The 11,572-nt window shown below is 43.3% G+C and overlaps 2 protein-coding genes across 2 annotated transcripts; both read right to left on the bottom strand.

Moving 5' to 3' along the window:
- Positions 1-938: 938 nt before the first annotated feature.
- LOC132915913 (uncharacterized) lies at positions 939-5,265 on the bottom strand. Its single transcript, XM_060975678.1, has 2 exons — positions 1,805-5,265; positions 939-1,155 (listed from the first exon to the last, which is right to left on the bottom strand). Exons 1-2 carry the CDS (start codon positions 5,263-5,265, stop codon positions 939-941), a joined length of 3,678 nt encoding a protein of 1,225 aa, XP_060831661.1.
- Positions 5,266-5,421: 156 nt separating this feature from the next.
- Positions 5,422-6,699, bottom strand: LOC132915912 (uncharacterized). Its single transcript, XM_060975677.1, has one exon. The coding sequence runs from the start codon at positions 6,697-6,699 to the stop codon at positions 5,422-5,424; it is 1,278 nt and encodes a 425-aa protein (XP_060831660.1).
- Positions 6,700-11,572: the final 4,873 nt, after the last annotated feature.

Raw genomic sequence — 11,572 nt, 5'->3', positions numbered from 1 at the left:
TTGCGACCGTTCGCGGAGAGACGCCAGGAAACGCGTCAGCGAGAGTCGTAAATTCTCGCTACGATTCAGCTAATCGACGCCGCGAAATGGTCGCTCCCCGCGTTTCGTTTAGGATAACCGGGATGATTCAATGAATGCAACTTATTCTACGGTTGTAGAATAAATATATATATGTATATCAGAGTAACACTTACAGTTTATATAAGATATCGGTTTAAACAGTGTCGGAAGTTACCACTAGAATGTTCGAGTTAGATCTTATACAATGTGCTTAGTTTGGACGCGACCGTACAGAGAGTTTTCGACTGCGACTGATCGGTTAGAATGTTAGATTGCGACTTTACGATGCTTCTCAGTGAGTTTGCTGGACTGAGCGATAGTTGTAGACGTATTGACTGATTTGAGGACGAAGACGAACTGACTTGATCGTGACGATGCTGTGTCGGAGGTGAGCTAAGGAAGGGCCTGTCTAACGCACGGAATCATCTGATTTGTTGATGACAGTTTTTGGTTGGAGAAGTGAAGGTAATAGAAATTGTTTCTATTGGTTAGTAAGACTATCGATGGACTAGGAAGGGTATTAGCCACCCTCGATGGAAATTTGGGAGTAGGAGGCGTCGCACGTGTGAACACTTAGCGTTCGCGTGTTTTCCAGACGCTAGCCAGAAACCTTAGAAAACGCTTTCGTGGAAAACCCCTTGTTTGCGATGAAAGACTTTCGCCAGAGTTTTCTGAGATTTATAGTCAGGCTGCGAGTGTTTTCAAGAGTACGCGATAAGGGTGTGCGGGCATCTGGCTGCCATCCGTCCGCGATGTGAGGGCCGGCTCAGGTAGAGAGTCAGCCGACGTAACATCCTCCCCCCGTTGAGAGGGTACCGATCAAAATGATGTGATTGATTTGATGAGGTGGATCTCGCATTAGACCGCGTTGCTACTGATTAGGTCGGAGTCATCTGGTGTTGATCTGCTCGGTAGTGGTGCCATCCGCATGATGCCAGCTGAAGACAGTTGGATGGGGCATCCCTGTCCAAGAGCGATGACTCTGGATTTTGTGGCGGTTCCGATCCTTTTGCTCGTTGACATAAAGTGGTTTGCAGTGGTTGATTCCGAGGCTGATGAATTGATGCTGTTCCATTCGGAGAGTCCAGATTATATCTGGAAAAATAACAGAGTTGTGATAATTTGACAAGTTTGTTGTTTATGTCCTGTTCGGGAATCGTTGGAGTCTCGACCGTCGTGATCCTTGTGGTTGTACGGAAACTTGCGGTTGTGATTATCGACCCAGGAAGTGTCCTTGGATGATCGTGGACCGTCTCGGTCCTGGAATGTAGTGGACCAGCTTGATCCAAGAGGTAGCGTTGAACGGAACTCCAGTGTTGCTTGATGCTGATTCGTCTGACACGACGCGGGGTTTTGTAGTTGATTGGGAGGCTGGGCTCCCCCCGATGAGCCGCCCGAATCGCGTTCTCCCAGTGATGATCCTTGGTAGATAATGAACGTTGGGTGTCGCGGCGTTGGTTTGGATCCTAATGCCCCCTCGTCTCAACTGCTGATTGTCCGGATTCCTCGAAGTCAGGCTGGATTGGCAGTGGGACAAGTCTTTTGATGCCTCGATCCACGATGTTTTTCGCCGTTTGGATGGACCTTGATAACTCGTCCCAGAGGCCACTGCATAGAGGGCACATTGTCCTCTCTGAGGATGACGATTTCGCCTTCCTGGATGCTGTGCCCACCCTTGTTCCTTTTGCTGCGGTTGCTCAATTCGTTCTAATATTCCTTATGCCAGCGATTCCAAAAATGTTGCCTGATCTGCTGAAGATGTTGCCATCTGGAGAGCCGATTGGAAGGGACGTCTCTGAAATCTCGCTCCCGTAAACTCATTAGTGAATCGCCGATGATGAAATGGCCGGGAGTGAGGACTAGGAGATCGTTCGGATCGGAGGATATCGCAGTTAACGGTCGTGAGTTGAGGATTGCCTCGATCTCAATAATGAGGGTGTTGAACTGTTCGAAGGTGAGTAACTCGTTGCCGATTACGCGTTTGAGATGACGTTTAAATGACTTTACCGCTGCTTCCCAGAGTCCGCCGAAGTGCGGGGTATGAGGGGGAATAAAATGCCATTCAATGTGCTTATCTGACAGAAATGAGGCCACCTTGGAATTATGATCGTCCGATCGTAGGAGATCGTGAAGCTCACGTAATTCGTTGTTCGCGCCAACAAAGTTTGTGCCGTTGTCGGAATGGATGGTAGAGCAAAACCCGCGTCGAGCGATGAACCTTCGGAGTGTGGCGATGAAGGCCTCGCTAGTGAGATCGCCGACGAGTTCGATATGCACCGCCTTAACCGCTAAGCATACAAAGATGGCAACATATACCTTGACCTGGCGGCGGTTGCGATCTCTCCTATCCTTGATATGGAATGGTCCGCAGTAGTCGACGCCGACGTTCGTGAATGGGCGTGACTCGGTCACTCTCGCCTCAGGTAAATCACCCATAATGTAATCCACCGGCGGTGGATGAGCGCGGCAGCAACGGACGCAGCTCTTGATCGTATGCCAAACTTGACTTCGACCGTCGATGGGCCAGTATCTTCGTCGTACGGCGTACAGCGTAGCTTGTGTTCCTGCGTGCATGTGGACGTTGTGTGCATGATCGATAATGCGTGCTGTAACATATGACTTAGGCAAGATTATAGGATGTTTTTGAGGAAAAGGTATCAGTGAATGACTAAGTCGGCCGCCTACGCGTAAGATGCCTTCCTTATCTATGAACGGGTTGAGTCGCGTGAGCTTTCCTTTTATTGTTGCGTCTCGATCCTTCTGGAGCGCACGTATTTCTGCGGAAAAATAGATGCCTTGCAATAGTTTGATGATCTTGTTGTGGGCTGTATTTAATTCAGTTGCCGTTATGGGTGTAGTCGGATTATGCTTATGTTTCCAACGGAGACAGCGAGCGATGATCCTGATCAACTTAGGCCAAGATGAATACCTTTCTAGAAATTCATGATCGGCGGGGGTTGCGGACATACAGGTTGCTCGTTTTTGTTCCGGTAATTCCGTTTGTGGTGGCAGTGTACATGTCGGCCAGTGTTCTTCAGACAGTTGGAGCCATTCAGGACCGTGTTGCCAAATAGTCGGGCGTAGAAATTCCTCAGGTGTTTGTCCTCGCGAGATTAGATCCGCGGGATTGTCGTTGGTCGGAACATGGCGCCAATCGCGCGAACTAGTTCTAGTCTGGATTTCGGAGATTCGGTTGGCAACAAATGTTTTCAGTGTGTGAGGAGACGTGCTTATCCAGTGGAGGACGATGGTGGAGTCGGTCCAGTAGACGGCTCGAGACACATTGCGCGATAGAGCCTGCTGTATGGTAGACATCAGGGACGTAAGAAGAAGGGCTCCGCTCAATTCAAGCCGAGGAATGGTTTGGGACTTGAGCGGAGCTACCCTTGATTTTGCAGCTAAAAGCTGGACTTGCACGTGGCCGTCAGGATTAACGGTTCGTAGATAAACGCAAGCTCCGTATGCTTTCTCGCTTGCATCGCAGAAACCATGCATTTCGATTTCTTTTGCGGATCCGATTATTGCCTTGCGTTGGAACGAGATATTGTTCAGGAGCGCTAATTGGGAATAATAGCGGCTCCATTCGGAATGGAAATCTGCGGGAAGTGATTCATCCCAATCGACCTTCAGTGCCCAGACTCTCTGGAGTAACATTTTTGCTCGAACAATTACTGGCGCGAGCAGTCCTAAAGGATCATAAATCCTAGCGATTACGGAGCTGATCGATCGTTTGGTAACGTGAGGGATATTGGCCATGGCGGCGACCGAGTAAAGGATTGAATCATCGAAGGACCTCCAAAAAACTCCAAGTGTTTTTAATGGTTGGGACTCACCCAATTGTAGGTTTTGGTTTATGTCGTGGTCCGATAGTCCGTTGAGTAGTTCGCGGTTGTTGGATGCCCATTTTCTGATTTTCAGGCCGGCCAGTTGGAGAAGTTCGGTGAGTTCTGTTCGGATTGACAACGCCTCGCTCATCGTGTCAGCCCCGGTAAGGGCGTCGTCGACGTAGAAATCCTGCTGCAAGACTGACGAAGCTCGCGGAAATCGATGTCCTTCATCGTCTGCCAATTGTTTGAGACATCGGATAGCTAGGTAGGGTGCGGCCGACAGTCCGAACGTGATGGTGTTGAGTTGATAAGTTTCGATTTCACCGTTCGAATTGCGCCACAAAATTTTCTGATACTTACGATCTTCCGGGCGTACGAGAAATTGTCGATACATCTTCTCGATATCACCCGTGAGAACATACTGATGAGAGCGGAATCTCAAGAGAATATCGAACAAGTCCTCTTGTAACTTCGGTCCTGTGTGAAGGGTGTCGTTCAAAGAAACTCCGGTGGTGCTCGGTGCAGATCCGTCGAACACGCCGCGGAGCTTCGTAGATGTGCTCGAGTCCTTGATTACGCCGTGATGTGGCAGATAGTGTTCATCGGCTGATTGGTGATGTGATGCGATTGTCGTCATGTGCCCTAATTCCACGTATTCCTGAATTACCGCCCGATATGCTGCTTCGAATTTCTGATCTCGTTGGAATTGGCGCTGGAGAGAGGCGAGTCGTTTCATCGCCATTGTTTTAGTTGATCCGAGTGAGGAAAGTTTGTCGTTAAACGGGAGTGCGACGATGTATCGCCCTTCGCTGGTGCGTTGGACGTGCGCTTGAAAGTGTTCCTCGCATCGTCGATCCGCTTCTGACACGTGTTTTGTTTGTGGTCCCTCGTCGAGTTCCCAAAAGCGAGTAAGATCCGTTTCAAGATCTGCCGTGAAGGTGTGAAATGCCCTGGCCGCTGACGGGAAGACCGGGCTCCCCCCGATGACCCACCCGAAGTGTGTTTTTTGTAAACGGAGGTCGGGGCCTGTTGGCGGATTAAGGTTGATTTGGCCGACACATAGTGATGCAATGGTGAGCCCTGAGCTCAGCAAAATATCGATTGGGGATGGTACATGGAATGTTGGATCGGCAAGATGGATATTCTTGGGTATTGGGATTGTTGATCGGTCTATGGGTTGATCCGGGATGGATGTCGAAATTGTTGGTACGATGAGAAATGTTAAGGTGCGTTGGTAGGTTCCGTTAGTGGATGTGATCGTGGCTGTAATAAAACGATTTGACGTCGTTGATAAAACATCGAGGGTTTTGATTGAGATGGAACACTTCTGTTGCGGAAGTCCTAAAGAGTTTGCAAGACGTTCGGTAATGAAATTCATACTGGCACCGGTGTCTAACAATGCTCGGCAGCGAACTGGTTGAGCTCTATCGTTTAATATGTTGATGCGTGCAGATATTAACAGGTCGTTGGGTAGTGTGGTGACCAAGTCTATGAGCAGTGATTCGGTTTTCCGAGTCGCGTCGGTCTGTGGTTGTCATTGTGTGATTTGTTGTTGGATATCGGATACTGGACTAGGGTACGATTGATTTGGTGATGTACTAGTTGGATGTTTCAAAGGACTTCTGCTTTTGCCTGGGGGTGTCGTCGCGGGCTCTCCGTTGCTGGAATTGGTTCGATCCGCAGTTTGAGCATCGGATCTATGTAGAAGGGTGTGATGACGTTGTCTGCAAATGCGACAGGATCCGGCGGAACACTGTGGGAGTGCATGTTCTGTCATCAGACAATTGGTGCATGCCGATATTTCTTCGGCGGCCCTGATGCGCTCTTCGATGGTTTTCGTTCTAAAGGTTCTACAGGTCCAGATCTTGTGCGGTCCGCTACACATTGGACAAATTGATGACGATTGTGATGTGACAAATGCCTGCCCGCGTGGCTGGCGCGTCGTCCTTGGGGGTTCGATGATTCGACACCGATCGTTCAAGAAATTGAGGAATTCTGTGAATGTGGGGAACGGTGTGTGTTGTGTTTTATCCTTCCAGATGAGATCGGTCTCCCGGTCTAATCTAAAGGTGCATAGATACAATAGCACGGAGTCTGCAGTCAAATGTCCGAGAGATTCTAAAGCCTTGTAATGCGATTCTAGTTTGGTCGCGTAGGATTGCAAGTCTAGGTGTGCTGTGCGTGATGCGAGGCCTGTGTTGAATATCTCTTGCAGGTGTCTCTGCACGATTTTCTCTGGCCTGTTATACCTTTTCTCTAGTATTTCCCACGCGGCGGAATAATTGGTTGCTACGTTATTCAAAGATGATATGGTGAGCGCCGCTGCGCCCGTTAAACAGGATCGAAGATACGTCAAACGTTTGCAGTCGTCGATTCGCGGGTTGTCGTGAACCGTGTAACGAAATTGATTCGCGAAACCTGGCCAGTCCTCGTAAGCACCCGAAAACGTGGGTAACTGAATTTTTGGCAACTCGACGGGTTCCGGCGAGGAAATGTTCGAAGTCGGACCTCGGATCGTCGGCTCTGATTGTTTCGTTGCGGTGTTAATGATGGCCGACGCGTGCCCGAAGATAGTATAGAATGTCCGTTGTAAATTCACGCGATCCTGCTGTGTTGGGCCTTCTTCCCTATCGTCTAGGTCACACTGATTCTTTTTGAATGATGCGAATTCTATCTCTAACTCTTTCAAACTACGTTGGATGGCGTAGATAGGGGTCCCTTCCTCATAACTGACGAGTATTGCGCGAACTGCCTCTAATTCTTTTCGTTTTAGTATCAACAGTTTTGTGCGCTCTTCCAGATTGGGCGCCATTGCTGATTTCGATACTTTGATTGGGCTTACCTTAGAGTTGCGGTATGAGACCGAAGTTGTTCCGGCGGCAAGATATCGCTTGTCACTATGCAGCGGACTGTGGTTGATGTGCGCTTCGCGAGGAAGGTGATCCTTCCCGAAGGTAACACAATGGTAGTGAAGTCGAAATGGTTGTACTTGCGATGTTGCTGATTGTCCCGCTGCGGCGGGAGGTTGCGTGGTTGCGTTCCTCGACCAACGGGTTGTACCTCTTCGAAGGTGATGCGCCTGACCTCGCTGGAGTGGTAACGCTTCCGCCAATTAAGATGGATTCACGTGGCACTGTATGGTCACTGATAAGTCCACCTTTTCACTGACACGTAATCCGGCTCGAAGGACCAGATGTTGCGACCGTTCGCGGAGAGACGCGGTCGCGAGGAAACGCGTCAGCGAGAGTCGTAAATTCTCGCTACGATTCGGCTAATCGACGCCGCGAAATGGTCGCTCACCGCGTTTCGTTTAGGATAACCGGGATGATTCAATGAATGCAACTTATTCTACGGTTGTAGAATAAATATATATATTTATATCAGAATAACACTTACAGTTTATATAAGATATCGGTTTAAATAGTGTCGGAAGTTACCACTAGAATGTTCGAGTTAGATCTTATACAATGTGATTAATTTGGACGCGACCGTACAGAGAGTTTTCGACTGCGACTGATCGGTTAGAATGTTAGATTGCGACTTTACGATGCTTCTCAGTGAGTTTGCTGGACTGAGCGATAGTTGTAGACGTATTGACTGATTTGAGGACGAAGACGAACTGACTTGATCGTGACGATGCTGTGTCGGAGGTGAGCTAAGGAAGGGTGTGTCTAACGCACGGAATCATCTGATTTGTTAATGACAGTTTTTGGTTGGAGAAGTGAGGGTAATAGAAATTGTTTCTATTGTTTAGTAAGATTATCGATGGACTAGGAAGGGTATTAGCCACCCTCGATGGAAAGTTGGGAGAAGGAGGCATCGCACGTGTGAACACTTAGCGTTCACTTTTTTTCCAGACGCTAACCAGAAACCTTAGAAAACGCTTTCGTGGAAAAGCTCTTGTTTGCGATGAAAGACTTTCGCCAGAGTTTTCTGAGATTTATAGTCAGGCTGCGAGTGTCTTCAAGAGTACGCGATAAGGGTGTGCGGGCATCTGGCTGCCATCCGTCCGCGATGTGAGGGCCGGCTCAGGTAGAGAGTCAGCCGACGTAACAGTAATACTACATAACTTTATATGCAATTACGTAATAGTATATAACGTTACACGTTAATACGTAATAGTATATAACATTATACGGTATAAGGTAATACTACATAACGTTGTAAGACATAGTGTAATAGTATATAACGTTATACGTAATTACGTAATATTATATAACGTTATACGTTATAACGTAATAGTATATAACGTGATACGGTATTACGTAATAGTATATAACGTTATACGTTATAAGATAATATTACATAGCGTTTTACATTATTACGTAATGTTATATAACGTTATACGTTATTACATAATAGTATATAACGTTATACGTTGGTACGTAATAGTATATAACGTTATACGTTGGTACGTAATAGTATATAACGTTATACGTTCTAAGGTAAGACTATATAACGTTATACGTTATAAGGTAATACTACATAACTTTATATGCAATGACGTAATAGTATATAACGTTATACGTTATAAGATAATACTACATAACGTTGTACGTCATAGAGTAATAGTATATAACGTTATGCGTTATTACATAATAGTGTACAACGTTATAAGTTAGTACGTAATAGTATGTAAAGTGATACGTTATCACGAAATAGTATATACCGTTATACGTTATAAGATTATACTACATAATGTTATATGCTATTACGTAATAGTATATAACGTTATACGTGAGTACGTAATAGTATATGACGTTATACGTTATAAGGTAATATTACATAACGTTGTACGTTATTACGTATTAGTATATAAAGTTATACGTTATAACGTAATAGTATATATCGTTATACGTGAGTACGTAATAGTATATGACGTTATACGTTATAAGGTAATATTACATAACGTTGTACGTTATTACGTATTAGTATATAAAGTTATACGTTATAACGTAATAGTATATATCGTTATACGTTAGTACGTAATAGTATATAACGTTATACGTTTCAAGCTAATACTTCGTAGCCTTTTACGTTATTACGTAATAGTATATATCGTTATACGTTATTACGTAATAGTATATAACGTAATACGTTAGTACATAATAAAATATAAGGTTGTACGTTTTAAGGCAATAGGATATAACGTTATACGTTAGTTCGTAATTGTATATTACGTTATACCTTAGAAGGTAATACCACATAACGTTATACGTTATTACGTAATAGTGTATAACATTAGACGTTATAAGGTAACACTACATAACGTTGTACGTTATTACGTAATAGTATAAAACGTTATACGTCGTAACGTAATAGTATATATCGTTATACGTAAGTACGTAATAGTATATACCGTTATACGTTATAAGGTAATACTACATAACATTTTGCGTTATAGTGTAGTAGTATATAATGTTACACGTTGGTACGTAATAGTATCTAACGTGATACGTTATTATGTAATAGTATATAATGTTATACTATAACACGTAATAATACAGGGTGCGCCGTTAGAATCCGGACAAAAGAAGTTTTGTGCAGAAAGTTGTTTATTTAAGTCAATACACAAAAACACATGAAAATGTTGTTATATCTCATTTAAAGGGTCCTTGCTGAGAACTTTTATTCTATGTAACCACCCTCTGCCTCTATGACCTGCTCTATTCTTGCTCTAAAGCGCGAGCACGCTGACTTCAACTGGTCGCGTTTAATTGTCGCGAATTCTGACTCGATAGCAGCTCGTAGGGAGTTGACGTTGGGGTGCCTGCATTTATTAGTTTGTCTCTCGATAACGCCCCACACGTAATAGTCCAATGGGTTTAGGTCGGGACTGTTAGGAGGCCAGAAATCTTTCGACCAAAACATGTCCACATTGTCAGAGAGCCAATTTTGAACAAGATGACTTGTGTGAGCAGGTGCGCCATCTTGTTGAAATAAATACGGCCTTCCAGAAGCCGTAATTTCCATCCACGGCTTTATTACTGTCTTCAGGACCTCCAAATAAACCTCCTTTGTGATTCTTTCGCCTTTTTGGAAGAAGTGCGGAGGCATGACGTCGCCCTCACTTGAGACAACGCTGAACTTTTCTCGCCGGAGAAGGAGAACCCTTCTCGAACCACTCTGAGGCTGCGTATCTCTTAGCAATGTCGTATACCGTCGATCTTGGGTAGCTAAAGAATTTTATAATTTCGACCGGCGTTCTCCCGGCGCGAAGACTTTCTATAATCGCCGCTCTTCTATCGTATTCCGGGTTTTGCTTAACGAGTTCTGTCATTTTGAGGTTATAGAAGACTTATTGACATATTTAACTAACTTCAGAGTCAATCAGCACAAACATCTGAATTCTAATATGGTGGGAACTACAAATTGAATTCTGTCCGAATTCTAACGGCGCACCCTGTATATGACGTTATACGTTATAAGGTAATACTACAGAACGTTATATGTTATTACATAATAGTATTTAACGTTATTCGTTGTTACGTAATAGTATATAGTGTTATACGTTGTTACGAGATAGTATATAAAGTTATACGTTACCACATAATAGTATATAACGTTATACGTTAGTACGTAATAGTATATAGCGTTTTTAGTTATATCGTAATAGAATATAACTTTACACATTATATGGTAATTCTACATAACGTTTTGCGTTATAGCGTAATAGTATATAACGTTACACATTAGTACGTAATAGTATCTAACGTGATACGTTATTACGTAATAGTATATAACGTTATACGTTATAAGAAAATACTACGTAGCCTTTTACGTTATTACGTAATAGTATATAACGTTATACGTATTAACGTAATAGTATATAACTTTATACGTTATTAGGTAATTGTATATAAAGTTAAACGTTATTACATTATAGTATATAACGCTACACGTTAGTACGTAATAGTATATAACGTTATACGTTATAAGGTAATACTAACTAACGTTATACGTTATAACGTAATAGTATATAACGTGATACGTTATTACGTAATAGTACATAACGTTACACGTTATAAGGTAATACTACATAGCTTTTTACGTTATTGCGTGATAATATATAACGTTATACGTTGTTACGCAATAGTATATAACGTTATATTATAGTACGTAATAGTATATTACGTTATACCTTCGAAGGTAATACCACATAAAGTTATACGTTATTACGTAATAGTATATAACGTTACATGTTATAAGATAATACTACATAGCTTTTTACGTTATTGCGTGATAATATATAACGTTATACGTTATTACGCAATAGTATATAACGTTATATTATAGTACGTAATAGTAGTTGACGTTATACGTTATAAGGTAATACTGCATAACGTTATAAGTTATTACGTAATAGTATGTAGCGTTATACGGTAGTACGTTATATTATATAGCGTTGTACGTTATAACGTAATAGTATATAACGTGATACGTTATTACGTAATAGTACATAACGTTACACGTTATAAGATAATACTACATAGCTTTTTACGTTCTTACGTAATACTGCATAACGTTATACTATAGTACGTAATTGTATATGACGTTATACGTTATAAGGTAATACAACATAACGTTTTGCGTTATAGCGTAATAGTATATAACGTTACACGTTGTAAGGTAATACTGTATAACGTAATACGTCATAATGTCATACGATATAGCGTTATAGGTTA

Source organism: Bombus pascuorum, unplaced genomic scaffold (assembly GCF_905332965.1).
Source record: "Bombus pascuorum unplaced genomic scaffold, iyBomPasc1.1, whole genome shotgun sequence".
NCBI classification, from domain to species: domain Eukaryota; kingdom Metazoa; phylum Arthropoda; class Insecta; order Hymenoptera; family Apidae; genus Bombus; species Bombus pascuorum.
Note: the sequence above shows the minus strand (reverse complement) of the source record. Positions and strands in the feature narration are given on the sequence as shown.